This window comes from Ursus arctos, unplaced genomic scaffold, assembly GCF_023065955.2.
Source record: "Ursus arctos isolate Adak ecotype North America unplaced genomic scaffold, UrsArc2.0 scaffold_16, whole genome shotgun sequence".
Lineage (NCBI taxonomy): Eukaryota > Metazoa > Chordata > Mammalia > Carnivora > Ursidae > Ursus > Ursus arctos.
This window is the reverse complement of record NW_026622830.1, coordinates 47,838,723-47,853,320: the sequence shown is the minus strand read 5'-3', so window position 1 is coordinate 47,853,320 and position 14,598 is coordinate 47,838,723. Positions and strand designations below refer to the sequence as shown.

The 14,598-nt window shown below is 55.7% G+C and overlaps 1 protein-coding gene across 1 annotated transcript; it reads right to left on the bottom strand.

Annotated features, from left to right (window-relative positions):
• Positions 1-252: 252 nt before the first annotated feature.
• Positions 253-10,720, bottom strand: CST7 (cystatin F). Its single transcript, XM_026489296.4, has 4 exons — positions 10,582-10,720; positions 3,946-4,118; positions 2,188-2,304; positions 253-1,646 (listed from the first exon to the last, which is right to left on the bottom strand). Exons 1-4 carry the CDS (start codon positions 10,649-10,651, stop codon positions 1,569-1,571), a joined length of 438 nt encoding a protein of 145 aa, XP_026345081.1. The 5' UTR covers positions 10,652-10,720; the 3' UTR covers positions 253-1,568.
• Between the last annotated feature and the right edge of the window lie 3,878 nt (positions 10,721-14,598).

Genomic DNA, 14,598 nt, shown 5'->3' with positions numbered 1-14,598 from the left:
GGCCTTCAGAATCATCAAATAAATTAAATGTCTTGTGGCATAGTTGCCACCACCGTCCCTGAATTAAATGACCAGAAGGAGGCAAGCCAGCAAAAATGAATGAGGATTTGGAACTTAAAGCTCTCTCCTCACTGAAGGAAGCCAGAGGGTAATTCATTTTGGTTGTACGTACTGATCAAGTTTACAACTGCATACTAAATTGGTGTACATATTTAATGCAGATTTTGTTTCTTATGAATTATCAAGTCCATATTTTTTAAAAATTGATTTATTTTAGAGAGAGAGAAAGAGCAGGGGAGGAGGGGCAGAGGCAGAGGGAGAGGGAGAGATCAATCTCAAGGAGACTCCCTGCTGAGCACAGAGCTCTACCTGGGGCTCCATCTCAGGACCTGAGCTCATGACCCTAACGGAAATCAAGAGTCCGAGGCTTAACTGACTGAGCCACCTAGGAGCCCCAAGTCCATGTATTTTTTTAAAGGCAACAGTGTATTTTGTACTAATCTATAATTTGAAGAGGCCTGAAGAGGACGAAGTCCAAAGTGAGAGGCTCTGCATTCCAACCCAGGCCTACTGGAGCAGGGTGGCCAGGGGCCTGTGTTCTCTGAGTGAAGCCCATCTCTGTCTGCAAGCTCCTGGGCATGTCCGTGGCCCAGCCCTGCACTGCTTCCAATGCCAGCTCAAGCCCTGTCTTTGACAAGGACACCAGCACCTCCCAGCCCACAGCAATCCCCTCCTATCCCATCCTCTCTGGCACAGTGTGTCTATCCCTAACCTGGGCTCCCCTCTCCTGAGAGGCGGTGGGGGGTGGTCCCAGCACTCTGCCTTACCTCACCTGCCCAGGTACAGCGGTGCACATGCTGAGCCTCAGAGGCAGTGGAGAGAACTTGGGTGTATGACTCCTAGTCAGCGGGAGGGTGCTGCCTGCCCCACCAGTTCACGATGTGGACGCAGGCTGGCCTGTTTCTGGCTGCTTTGGTCTTCAGTATATTGTAGCTAGCAGTGAAAGGCTGGAAAAGCCTCCAAGGGGCTTTATGAAGTCACTTAGACTCATCAGACCACTCAGTGAGGGGGACCCCGCACGATGCTCACCTCACCTTCCTGACTGTTCCTTTAACAGGTAAAGCAACAGGTGTTGCTTTGAGATGGTCAGTTCTTTATATTTATTCATTGTTTTATTCATGCACAAAAGGTCAAGATGTACAATGGCTGACTTGTCCCCCTGCCCGGTGCTGTAACCATTACTCATTCAAAGGGGTGGATCTCTGGGCTTTCATTGCTGAATGTGGGACCATCAGGTCATCAGGTGGGAGGAGACGGGAGGGGGCTCGCTCAGGGGTCCAGAGCCTGAATAATTACCATCAGAGCATCGGTAGAATTACTTAGGTTTAGAAGAAGAAAATGCGAAATGTCATTCTTCCAGCCCAGCTACTCTGCGATGAGCCCCCAGGCACTTGCATTTCTGCTCACTGGTGAGCGACTACGGAGGTCTGGGGGCCTGTGACAGCCAGGGCGGGGCTGTGACCGAGCACAGCAAAGAGCGCGAGTGCAGTGCTGCTGAGAGGCAGAAGTCAGTGACAGTGGAGAACGGGCACCTCGAACCTCTGGAGCCAGGGGATGACCCAAACTTCCGAGTAGCAGCTGAGAGTCTGAAATGAAGAAGGGCGCACTGAGACCCCTGGCCCGCCGCAGAGGCTGCTCTCCCAACACGCTCCGCAGCGGTTAGGTTCCCTGCGCTGCTGCTGTGGGCTGTGCGTGCGCGCATCTTCCTAATGTGTTCTCCCCCTGCCCCAAGTTTTTATTTTGAAAAGTTTCACATCTACAGAGAAGTTGAGAGATTCAAGAATATATACTTTTCACTTTCTTTTGCAAATTATAGATTTTCTCACATTTGCTCTCTCCTGCATGTGTCTGTGTATATATGATTTCTGAATTGTTTGAAAGCTCCTGCCCCAAGCCCAGGGTGTTTATTTCCTGGAGCTGTACCCCTCGGGGCGGGTGGTGTGAGGTCTCTTGGGAGCCCTCCCTCTGTGTTTCCCCGGGTCTGTGGGTGCTGCATGGATGTTGGGAGTGAGATCTGGGACCTTGCAGGCAGAGAGGTGATGAAGGGGATGTTTCCCAAAGCCCCAGGGAGTGGGTGAGGGCTGGGACGGCAGTGAGTGGGTGTGAGGTGAGACCCCTTCGTTTTACCCTTTTTAAAGTACGGTTGGTCTGGAAGTCACAGTTGTCTAGAATAGGGTGCTGGGTCTTCTTGCAAGAAGTTCTGCCAATCTTCATGTCTAGCATGTACCTCAGGCCCTTCACGATCTAAGGGGAAAAAGGGCCAGTTCGGTGTTACTTAGTCCAGGACAGAAGGCTGGCTGCTCCTCCACCAGCAGGGGGAGGCATGGAGACGGGAAAGATGCATGGATATGCGCCCTGAAAGCGGCTGAGGGTGTGGAGGCCTGTCTGGGACTCACCAGAGAACTCTGGGAGGGAATCTACCGCTTGGACCCAAGCCCCTCTTTTCCCTCCCCTTCTTATCCACTCATGTCGTTCCTGCTCACGGTGCCAGTTCTCCGTCCCCAGGTGAGACTTGGGCTCTCTGTCTGTGCTAGGACATTTCCTCCCTGCCCAGAACTCTCCATCAGGGGGATGGCCCCTGCGCCTCACCTCCATGCCCGGTACCCACCCGCAGCCTGTGCTGACCTGCCCTGAGTGCCAACGTGGTTGCTTGTTTTTCCCGGTTTCAGAATAGACCTTTTCCACTCGCATGTGGCAGCACCCTGGCTCATTCTCACCTGTGGTCTCTCACGAAGGCCTCAGCCCTGCCAAGTACCAGGTGAAATCAAGTCGTCCCCCACGTCCCTGAGAGATAACTTCCCAGCTGCCCCATCCCACAGGCCCTTGAGCACTGGCAGGAACACCAGGAATTTGTCCTGCTCTGCAGGAGGTGAAAGCCTGGCTCTGGAAGATCTCGCAGCCCTTGGGGCTGAGTCCCTGGAGAGATGACACTTCGGCTATTTCCGTGGGAAGTAGGCTTTTAAAGCCCACCCCACACCAGCTTGCCTTTCTGCCACATGCTTGCTTTGTTTTTTTTTTTAAAGATTTTTATTTATTTATTTATTCGACAGAGATAGAGACAGCCAGCGAGAGAGGGAACACAAGCAGGGGGAGTGGGAGAGGAAGAAGCAGGCTCACAGCAGAGGAGCCCGATGTGGGGCTCGAACCCTGAACGCTGGGATCACGCCCTGAGCCGAAGGCAGACGCCCAACCGCTGTGCCACCCAGGCGCCCCTGCCACATGCTTTCTAATCATAAAAATATGCTGATTTAACAAAGGTTGCTATTTTTGAATAAGGATTATAAGAATTTCCAATAATCCTGTTACACAGGGGTAACCATTAGCAGTGTGCGTCAAAGCTGTTAGCGTTAGAGTGGGACCCCCTCACCATCTCCCCCTGGGATTTGTGTGTGGGGAAGGGGTGGTGGTTTGGGCAAAGCTCTCTGAGCGACATGACCCAGATGGAGAATGGCAAGAGGGCCTTTGGAGCTGCGGTGTAGGCGAGGGGGCGAGGTGCGGCGAGGCGGGGCGAGGTGCGGCGAGGCAGGGCGGGGGCTCTGACGGACGGTGCCAGTGGCTCCTGCCAGCTCGCTTTCTGCTTCTCCCCACTGGCACCCTTCATCGTGCCCAGCTGCAGTGGCCTGTTGCACCCCTGCCCTCCTGGGCTCCGCTCCAGATGTGCCGTGGGCCACGGCCTGATGGCTCCACCCAGGAGGAGCCTGCTTTCACAAGAGGTGGCTCAGGGCCTTCTTGCTGTGCCCTGGGTGCCCCTGGGCTGTCTGTGGCTGCTGCGTCAGCCTCCTGGCCTGGGTCTGGGTTCTAGAGGGACGGGCACAAGGCAGGTCTGCCCCTGAGAAGGCAGGAGCCACTGCAGCCCGGCCTCTTAGGGGTGTCCCTGACCCTCACCTGGACCAGGGCTCTGCTGATGTGGGACTCCTTGAACAAGAAGATGTCATTCGTACAGTTGTTGAACCTTTCAACGCTGTGTCTGGCTGCTTGGAGGACTTCTGGATCGTGGGGGTTTATCGTTTTGGGAAATCCTGGCTTCACGTCTGGGCTAAGGGTCTGGGAACAAATATCTGAAACAGAGAAGCACAGAAGCAGACAAGAACATTGCTGTGAGCAGGGTCCTTGGGCCCCGTGTGCCACCCCACACCCCACGGTGCGTCTGCTGTGCACCCCACGGCTGCTCCCTCCTCATGGCTGAGGACCAGGCGCGGTGGGGTGGTACCGTGAGGAACGGAAGTAGTCCCGCCCGCTGTACTCGCGCACACAGTCGTTTTTGGAACCCAGGGTCGTTTCTAACACGTGTTAAAGAAAACCCGAATGTGTCTTCAGGTGGCGGAGCCTCGGGATAGGACGCAGCCCCAGGGGTTAGAAGAAGGTGTCCCAGTCGGCCTTTGAGGCCACCACCATCTCAGTTTGTCCCCAAAAAGTGGACCAGGAGAAGTGCCCATAGGCCCGTCCTGACTTCTCACTTGTGAGGGCGCTGCGGCTGTCCTCTCCCTCAGTGATTGTCAGAATCCACCCAGCTTCCAGGCTCTGGGTGGGCCCATCCGGGGGTGCCAGCTCCGGGCAGCAGCGCAGCCCCCGTTGTCCCTCACGTGCCACCTCCTGCCATGCGGTTCTGGGTACAAGTCCGAGGACGGGCTCCGGCCTGGGCGACCTTATCCCACACAGCGCCATCGCAGGCTGGCATGTAGGGGAGGGAGAGTTGGTTGGCTTTCTTTCATCCTCCCATGCTCGGCCTATTCAAGGAGGCCCACATTTGGCTAAAAGATGGGGTAGGCCACACGAGGGGCTTCTTCCCCAGCACTTAGGCCCCCAGTGTCTGACAGAACCAGGGACCTCCATACCCCTTCTGTCCCGTCCACATCCTCTGCTCCCAGGCCCCACAGAAGCAGAGCCCGGCCACACCCCGAGGACCCTCGCTGGAGAACGACCTGACTTCATTCCTTCGTCCAGCCCACTCGCCCTTCTGGAGCCCTCCTCATCCTGCAGGCTCTGGAGGTACAGAAGCTTCTGTTCACCGGCGCGCACGTTCGTAAATAAGCAGGCAAGGCAGACATCAGAGCGGCAGGCGGAGCAGGCAGGAGTCGTGTGCGGGTCTGCGCACGGGGGCTGCAGGGGCAGGCGGTGCCGTCTGCACAAATCTGCACAGAGGGGCCGAGAGCAAGCTGGGCGCCAGGAGGGCGGACGTGTCTGAGGGCTCAGGGCCCCAGTGTGGCTGAAGCAAGGAGGGCATGTAGGGAAGGGCTGGGAGGCAAGGCCGGGCCCGGCACGGGTGTGGGCTCATTTGGGTTACAAACTTCGGATTTTATTATAGAGAAAACAGGGATATAAAGGTTCCGTATGTTGCCATATGGAATGATGGCCTTTTCTGGCTGGTGGCTCATGGTGAATTTGGGGTTCTGTCAAATTCTACAGCGGACAACTGATGTCTAAAAATAACAGAAAGTTGGGACGTCTGGGCAGCTCAGTCAGTTAGGCGTCTGACTTCAGCTCAGCTCATGATCTCAGGGTCCTGGGATCGAGTCCCGCATTGGGCTCCCCACTTAGTGGGGAGCCTGCTTCTCTCTCTCCCTCTGCCCCTCCCCACTTGTGCTCTCTCTGTCTCTCTCTCTCTCAAATAAATAAAATCTTAAAAAAAAAGTTTTGGGGGAAAAATCTAAATAAACTGGGAGGAGGGAGAAGGGGAAGAGGGTTTTTAGATTTGTAAACAGCTTCTCTTTAGGAAGATGTTCTCCCAGATTTTCCTGAAAGGTTAGCATGCCAGAATGATTCCGAGCTGAGCTGTTTTAGTTCATGAACTGTATTAAACAGAGTATGCAGTTCAGCTCCTCCATGGCACGGCCCCGTTTCAGGGGCTCAGCAGCCACACGTGGTTGTGGCGGTGGGTGCAGACAGAGACACCGTGTCTTTGCAGAGGACCCCACAGAACTGCACTGCCCTGAGCCCTCCCTCTGCTTCCCTCTGCGTGGCCTCAGGGAGCACCAGCAGCGCAGGCGTCTGTGTTCAGTCTGGGGAGGCTGAGTTTAGCCCGAGACAGAGGTGCCGAGGCGGCAGGAAGTGGAGACTTGGGGTGTGTGGGTAGCGGCAGTGCTAACCAAGCTTCCGGGCTGAGCGTATGTACGATGGAAAGATCGGTGCTGACCTGTGCCCACCCCACCCCACCCATCCCCTCCTGAGAGACAAACTCCAGCTCAGACCCAAGACACCCCCGTGTATTTGGGTGGTAGAGATAATGGCGACCAGGCATGCAGGCTTTGGGGGAGTCAAGATACCATTTGGTTCCCGGGTGAAGAAATCACAACTTTAGGGGAGGAAGCTGGCAGCATGAGTTCAGCAGAGCATGGGAGCTTTAACAGAAGCTGCACTGGGATGTCCCTCTGGGGACAAGGAGTCCCCCATGCATGGGGACGGACAGAAGGGGGCTGAGAGAAATACCCACTACCTTGTGTGGGGGGTCAGATTAGATAGGGCCAGTGGGCTGGCTAGGCTGGGGAAGGGCCTAGCAGGATGGCGTTTTGTGTGGAGTGCACCTGCTATGGCCTCTTGTCTATGTGAGACCCCTGCCAAGTTCGAGAACCAGGACGGGGTTGGGGGGGCATCTGGCCAGGTGGTCTCCCCTCCCTGGTGTGTGGTGCAGCGTAAGGAGCACTGAGAGTGGGCAGAGAAGGCATGAGTCTGTGTGTGTTCTGTGACCCTGGGTGGGGCGGCATCCTGCAGTCTGGGGAGGGCCAGCACTGCCTGACCAAGCAGGGCTCCACCTGGCAAATGGGTCTCCCCCAGCTGGTTCCTTGGGCCCAAAACTGAAATGTCAAGACTAAGCTCATGATTCCTCGGCAAGGCTCCCGAACCTTTAGCAGCCCCACGGACTTGGCCCTCTGTCCCCGATGAAGACAGCTTACCGCTGTACCTTTCCCAACACGGGGTTACGGCCATCTGCCGGTCCGAGCTTCCCTCAGAGCTCTGTCCCTGACCAGCACTGGGACTGTCCTTTGCAAGAATCCAGCTGTCCTAGGACAGTCTTTGCTGAAAGTCTCCAAAGAAGGAAACAAGGAAAGCTGCTTGTGTTCCTTTGAGTGCCAGCAGCTGTGCTGGTCGGGCTGGGTCAGACCGTGGAACCCACATTTCCCCAAGCTGCCCACGTGGCTGTGACTCAGGTGGTGGTGGTGGGGGGCCTCCGGGGCTCTGTGCAGAGACACCCTCACAGGAGGAGGGGGGCCGGGCCGAGGGCTGCTCGTGAGCCACATGAAGTTGAGTGTGATTCGTAGTTGAAACCAAAAACCATTTGAGCAACAACTGCAAGCTTGCTTTCTGCTTCTCACTGTAGTCTAGAGGGCAGAGGAGGGGCAGGGGGCCGGACCTCCAGTGTACTCCTGCCGTCGCAGGTGAGAGGGTCCCCCCTTCCCCACTGTGGAGCCATATGGCTTCTATTTTTTGATTTGTATAAATTACATTTATTGCTTTTTCTGATTATAAGCCTACCTATTTCGGGTAGGAAATTTGAAAAATACAGAAAAGTATAACAAAAAAATTAGTTATCACTCTTAGTATCTCAAATTAGAAATCGCTCTTAGTAACCAGTGTTAATGGTTTTCTAAATAAAATATATTAAATGTAATTTTGCTTGAATTGAACAGGATTAAAAATGAAGTGAAAGAGGGGCACCGGCGTGGCTTAGTCGGTTAAGCATCTGACTCTTAGCTTCAGCTCAGATCATGATCTCAGTGGTCATGAGATCGAGGCCCGAGTTGGGCTCCGTGCTGAGGGGGGATTCTGCTTGAGATTCTCTCCCTCTCCCTCAGTAACCCCCCCCCACCACCACCATCGCTCTCTTTCTCTCAAAAAAAAAAAAAAAAAAAAAAAGAAGTGAAAGTAGGTGAGGCTGAACCTCAGACACGTGTCCTTTTGAAACACATGATGTTAGTTCCTAAGCGATTTCGGTAATGTCCGAAAAGTTTAGGGAAAATACTGGTTGGTTTATTTTTATCTAACTGTATGTTTTCCTAAAAGGTAGGCTTCTAGTCAGTAAAGCTTCATCAGTGCAATTGTCTAAACAAACAATAAAAGCTCCATTTTTAATTAAAAAAAAAGGTTGAAAGTCAAATCTATTTTTAGGATTCTTCAAGAGAAATCAACAGGGAAAGGCTTCTCATGGAGAATAAACATCCCAAAAAGGAGCTCTCCTTCAGGGAAGAACGGGAGCGACCATGCGAGTGCTGAGCAGATGGTGATAGCGCAGGCTGGGTGGCCCAGGGCCCTGGCCAGGGGGTCAGTCCCTTCCCCACTCAGAGGGGCCTGGGCTGTCCTCAGGGACAGAGGATCTGCGGTGTATGCTGCGCAGCCAGGGTCCTGGGAGCAGGAGAGTTAGAGCTGTTCCTTTTTGTCACCACTCTGCAGGCAGCGTGTGGGTCCCCATTCTGCAGGGGAGAGACTGAGGCCCGAGAGGAGCACAGGGTGGGTTTAAACCAGGTCCAACTAATCCTAAAGCCCTGTAATGAGAAGATGTGCCACTGCAAGCTTGGCTGGGGGCAGGGGAGGGGAGCAGAGTGTGACATGGCAGCCCCGTGGAGCTTCCCAGGAGAGATAACAGGTTGAGAAAGAAGGACTTTCGGGTTTCAACGGCACATAAAAGGGCTGAGGACACTGATGTGGCAATTTCCTAAGTCCTGAAGGGCTTAGGGAGGAAAGATGCCATGGGGCTCTGCATTTAGGTCAGTGCAGTGTAGTGTCTGGGCATGGGGAGGTCATATGTCTAGTGGGCACCAGTAGCAGGGGCCCTGTCGCCCCCCCTCCCCCACAGGAAGGCACTGGACTTCGTTCTCAGAGGAGGGAAAGGAAAGGCTGTGGGAGCCATGGGGGCAGAGTCGGGGCTGGGCTAAGTTCCCGTCTCTGTTCAGCCACCAGACAGAGGGGCCGCCAAGCCCCTCTTTCTGAGGCCCTTGCTGGGGCCCTCATCTGTCAAATGAAGGAAGCACCAGAAGAAATTGCTTTGGAGGGGCAGGGGCTGGGTGGGAGGGAAGGCTACCGGCATGGGGCATGGCAGAGAGTCGGAGCAGGGATGTGGGCAGGTGGCTGCCAAGTACCCCAGGCCCAATGAGAAAGCTTTCCATGGGCCGCCACAGTCAGGCCTCTGCAAGGCCCAAGGGTGCTGGAGTTCTTTACCCATCTCCCAGATGATGACCCTGAGGCTTAGGGAGGTGCAGGTTCCACAGCCAGTAGGCTTGGGGAGTCTGTGGTACCCCAGGGCTCTCTGCGTGTGAGTGTGGGCTCTGGACTTCCCAGCGGGCGCTCAGTGGCAGAGAGGAGGTCTGACAGGGGAGGGCTGCTTCTCTGAGGGGGCAGGGGGCTCTGATGTGGGCATGGACCGGAGGGTTTGGTCCAGCCGTAAGCGGCAGCAGAGGGACGCAGCCCTGCCTGTGAGTGGACACTAACGGCCGTCCAGTGCCGCCTGTCTCTGAATTCCCCACGCAGTCCTGTTCCCGTCCCTGCTCTGTCCCGTGAGGAAAGGGAGGCAAGAGGAAGGAAGTTGGCCAAAGAGTTGATGGTGAGAGTCAATTATTAGATCCCAGTACAGCTATGACGGCAGGTTCCACATCTGTCCAGGAGACCCTTCACTGAGGTTGTGAGGAGTGTGCTTCCCTGTTCTGAACACCCAGCTTCTTCCCCTGACTTGTCCTCCTGGGGTGGGTACTAAGTGGGGGGCACAGGAAGACAGCGGTACCCTGCGAAAAGTCCTCTACTAGGCTGGGAAAGGGTGTCCTCATTATGAGAGCTAAGAATGAGGGTTGGGGAGAGTGAGGAGGAAGGGTGTCCTATCCCTGTGGTCCCCACAGGTAGCACCACCCCAGACAGTCCAGGGCCCAGAAGAAAGTGTCACCATGAGGGCATGTGACTCTTCCATCAGCCATGGCCTGGGATTCCAGTGCTGGGAAGGCATCGCCTGCTCCTCTGTGCTCTAGTGATGACAGGTGCTCACTGGCTGTGTAACCTGGGCAAGTAACCCAGTCTCCTTGTGCCTCAGTTTCTAGAGCAGAGGGGCAGCCCCCTCCCTCCCCTTCTCCCCCAGTGCTGGCCTGGCAGGAAGCGTCTGATCCTTAGGCTCCCCGGAGTCAAGTCACAGGACCGCAGCCACAGGCAGGAAGGGCAGACGTCAGATAGAAACTGCTTCACCACCACGGGGCATCCCGGAGCTTGGTCCCCGTGGAGGGGCCACAGGGGAGCCTCCCTTGGGCGGACGATTCTAAGTCCCCAAGCAGGCCGCGGGAGGGACCGACGACAGAGGACGGTTCTCTCGCCCCCCAGGCAGGCCCCAGACCCCCACCCCTGAACTCCGCAAAGGCAGCTGCAGCCGGGACGGGAGCCGCCTGCCCCTGGCGCCGCGCGGTCCCCTGGGGCACGCAAGCCAGCAATGTGACTTGGGGACCCGGGCGGGAAGCTCAGCGCGCGCCCGCCGCCGTCGGGCAATCTCGGGACCTCGTCTCCGGAGTCGCGGAGCCCAGGCATCAAGCGGCCCAGGGAAGGCCCTGCTCTTACCTCGCGAAGGGCCCCCGGTGGCGCTCAAGACGAGGCAGCAGAAGGCGAGGAGCACCCCGGCCGGCCGCATGGCTGCCGGCGCGGAGGGCAGCACGCGCTGGGAGAGCTGGGGCCCGGGCCGAGGGCCCTGTTCAGGAGCGCAGACGGGCCCCGCCCCGCAAACCGCCGCCGGCCGGGGTGGGCGCTGCCGGCCTGGGGTGGGGCGGCGGGAGTGGGGGGCGGTGATGGTTTCTTGCTGAATCATTTTGACCAGAAGCTCCTCACCTGCATATGTATGGGCTACAAAGTCAACCGCTTCCTTTACACAAGTTTCCAAACAGCGATTATTTGCAAGGGGAGGAGGAAAAGAAATGAGAGCTGTGAACAAAACCCCTGCGATGTTCTACCCTCGAAATATACATGGAAGAGGCATTGCACTAAAAAATTAGCGGGAGAGGGGGGCCGCGCCTAAGTGGCTCAATCGGTTAACAGTCTGCCTTTGGCTCAGGTCATGATCTCCTGGGCCTGGGATGAGCCTGCTTCTCCCTCTCCCCCAGCTCCTCACCCTGCTTGTGCTGTCTCTCTCTCAAATACATACATACATACATACATACATACATACATAAAATCTTTAAAAAAACTCAGCGGGGATTTTTCAGAAGCAGAATCATCTGGGTTTCCTTCACCAAAGGGCACGCTTCTCCCGCCCGTGATTCCAGGGTTGTGACCCCCAGCAGGAGACTGTCTCTGCTGGTGTGAGTGGGCAGCTCCCCTTAGGAAGTGGACAGGAAAATGGGGTGCAGACCGCAATTTCACAGAATGGACATCGCCAGGAAACATGCTCCCTCTGGGTGATTTCTGCACCTGGAAATCGGCAGGCAGCAGTGTTTGCTGGCTAAGTGATCACCTTCTCAGCTTTGGCTCCACACTGGCAAAAGTGAAGGAAGAAGTGAAGTTTTCCAGAACAGAAGGAGACCCAGAGGTTTCCCTTTGCATGCCCAACCCAGCCGTTAGAGTGCGGTCTCTGGAGCACATGTCTTGAATTTGCCTGAATTCGGGTCTGCCTTTTAACACTTGGGGGACCTTGAGTGAGGGACTGCCTCTCCGTGCCTCAGTTTCTCCGATGGTTGTGGCGAGGGTTTGGGGACTTCCTTAGTTTGAATGCTCAGGGCTGGGATAGAGCACATTGTATGGTCTTAGCTGCAGGGGGACCCCCCAGACTTCGGGACTACCCTGGCAGAAGGAAGGAGATGCCTGAGCCTTCCCCAGATGGGTCCTGCTGGGGCACAGTGGCTTTCAGGTAGGGAGATCTGGGTTTGTGACTCGGGCAAGCCATGTAGACTCTTGGGACCTCCTAGGTTCCTGGCTACTCAGAGATTTGTCGTGAGACCTGTGATTAGCAAAGCATGTTTGGTACAGTGTGTAGTGGGTAGCTGGTGGCATTCAATAAATCGTGGCTGCTGTACACGCCCCCACGTTCTCCTGGGCGTGTTGGTCCCGGACACTCACCCTCTGGCTGTCAGTGGCCACGACACAAGGGCCCCAAGGAGGCGTCTCCGCACCAGGCTCTGTGCCCTGACCACATGTGCCACGTTCGGTGTTCATCCCCAGCAGGGGGTTGGGCTAGAGGAGGGGCCGGGTGTAAGGCACTGGTGTCTTTGCTCAACCCAAGTGGCAGGTTGCCACAACTGCTAATTGTTAGTGTTGTGGGTTATTCTCCCTTTCAGAAGCACTGGGGGAGGCTCAGAGCGGTTTTGAGACTTGCCCCTTTACTGCGTCTTCTCTGTGCCCCAGCCCTGTCGTCTGTGATTGTGGGTGATGGTCACCAGCCTGGTGCCTCAGGGCAAGGCACAAGGGGGCCCTGTAAAATCACAGAGGCCACGGCAGGAAGAGGCTGTCTTACAGCAGCCTTGTTTCAGGCTTCTCTGGGGGAAAAGTGTGCGTGTGCATGTGTGCATGTGTATAAATGTGTATGTCTGTGTCTGTTTGTTCACTGTGGGTATGTGTGTGCATCCACGAGCCTGTCTTTCAGTTTTTGCATATGTTGGAGTATGAACGCGCATAAGTGTGTTGTTCTGATTGTGCACAAAAGGAGAGTATGTATGTGCTTACGTAAATTTAGCATAAGTCTATTTGAGTGTGTGCTTGTGTGTATATGTTGTGATGGTTAATTTTATGTGTCAACTTGACTGGTCACAGATATTGGCCCAGATATTTGGTTAAACATTATTTCTGCGTTTGCCTGCGAGGGTGTTTCTGGGTGTGATTAGCTTTTGTTTTTTTGTGTTGTTTTTATTTTTTTTTAATTAAAAATTTTTAATTCTAATTCCAGTATAATTAACATATAAATTGATCTTTTGAATTTGAAAATACTACAGCGTGATAGGATGATCTGTCTGGACCCAGCCCAAGTTCTAGTTGAGTTAGTGAGGTGGGGGAGAATATTCAACACAAAGCAGACATACAGGAAACCTTCCCAAGATAGGCAATGAGCCAAACCTTCTTAGCCTTTGATCCCAAGGGTGGCGTGGCAGTGTTTCTGGAAGGTTCTATTGCACACTATGGCTAGAATATGTCTTTTACTTGTTCATGAACTAACTAAGCAGAGTGTAAATGCTTGAAACCCACTGAGGTGGAGGTGGTGATAGGGATGAGGAGGACACAGTACCAGGGCGCTTGGAGGAGGAGAAGCCGTTTCTGTTTGGGGTTCGGGGAGGGCCCCAAAGATTCACGCATGCTGTCCAGGCAAACAAGGAACGGAGGGCGTTCCTGCAGGAGGAAAGAGCACGTGCAGAGCCTGGAGCCGGAACAGCTGGGCAGGTTGTACGCTTTCCAGCAGAGAAGTCTGTCGGGGTTTGGAGACAGAGCTGTGTTGCAGCTGGGTAGACTGAGGGGCGGGTGGGGTTCATCGCACCTGCAGCATGCACCGCATGCAGGCATGGCTCACAAACGCTCTGAGGCTGCTGTGCCGCCCCATATCTTGAGAACAGCATACTGCCGTTTGGAAAGGTCGGGTGGCCAGGGAGGGGCTGGACTTGACCCCGGGCCACAGCTCTGGGCTCTCTTCCTGGGCCACAATTGGGGGGTGGTTAGTAGGATCAGAGGGAGGTGGGTGGGATTTGTGTCTCTGGGTGACAGCCTGCTGTGTGGGTGGCAGCCAGACCCCTCAGCTGTCCCCTTTGGGAGCCAGGGTGTCTAGGTTGATGGTCCCCCAGGAGCCTTTGCTGAGTGTCCAGGAGGTGCAGAGTTGGGGCTCCCCAGGCCTCACTGGGCAGGCAGCCCTGGCATCTCCTGACTGCCCCCACTGGGCCATGCCTCCTGAGGTCCACGGAGCCAGCCTCATGAGGCAGTTTCCCTCCACGGGCTCTGTGGGAGGCTGGGGCTGTGGTACAGGCAGCCCCTCTCCTCCACCTCCACAGCATTGCCTAGGACCCGCCTCAGTGTCCTTTCCCAGGACAGCCTTGTGGTGTCCCTACTGGTCACCCTGCTTCCAGCCTCACCTGTCCCCTCAGCTCCCTTCACAGTCAGCTGCACCTCCCCAAACTCCACTGTGATGCCATCTCTGCCTGCTCTCAGATTGTCAGTGGCTCCCCACCTGCACCCACCCGGCACCAGCCCAAGGTCTGGACTTCAGGAGTTTCTCTCATCTGGTCCATTTTCACCCCCGTGCCCTGTTCCGGCACCCGTGAGCCCGGCTCTCTCACTCGTTCCTGCGGCATCTTTGTCTGCTCTCTGAAGGGCAGACAGAGGCCCTCTTCTCCGTAAAGTTGTCTGTAGCTCCCCAGTGCCTGATTCTCAGACTGGGCTTGGAGGGACTCAGGGGACAGGCTCCCCAGTGCCTCAGCCACCTCGTCCATCAGCACCTCCAAATCCTACCTCTGGATCCTCAAACTGTGCCCTGGTGTGGGGGTACGGGGCAGACACTCCCCTGGCAGGGGAGTCACTGTCTACCCCATGCCCTGCTGGGAATTCAGCCCAGCGCAGGCTCTGTGCACCCACACTGAGAGTTGCCCTGGACTCGGGACATCCCAACCCCTG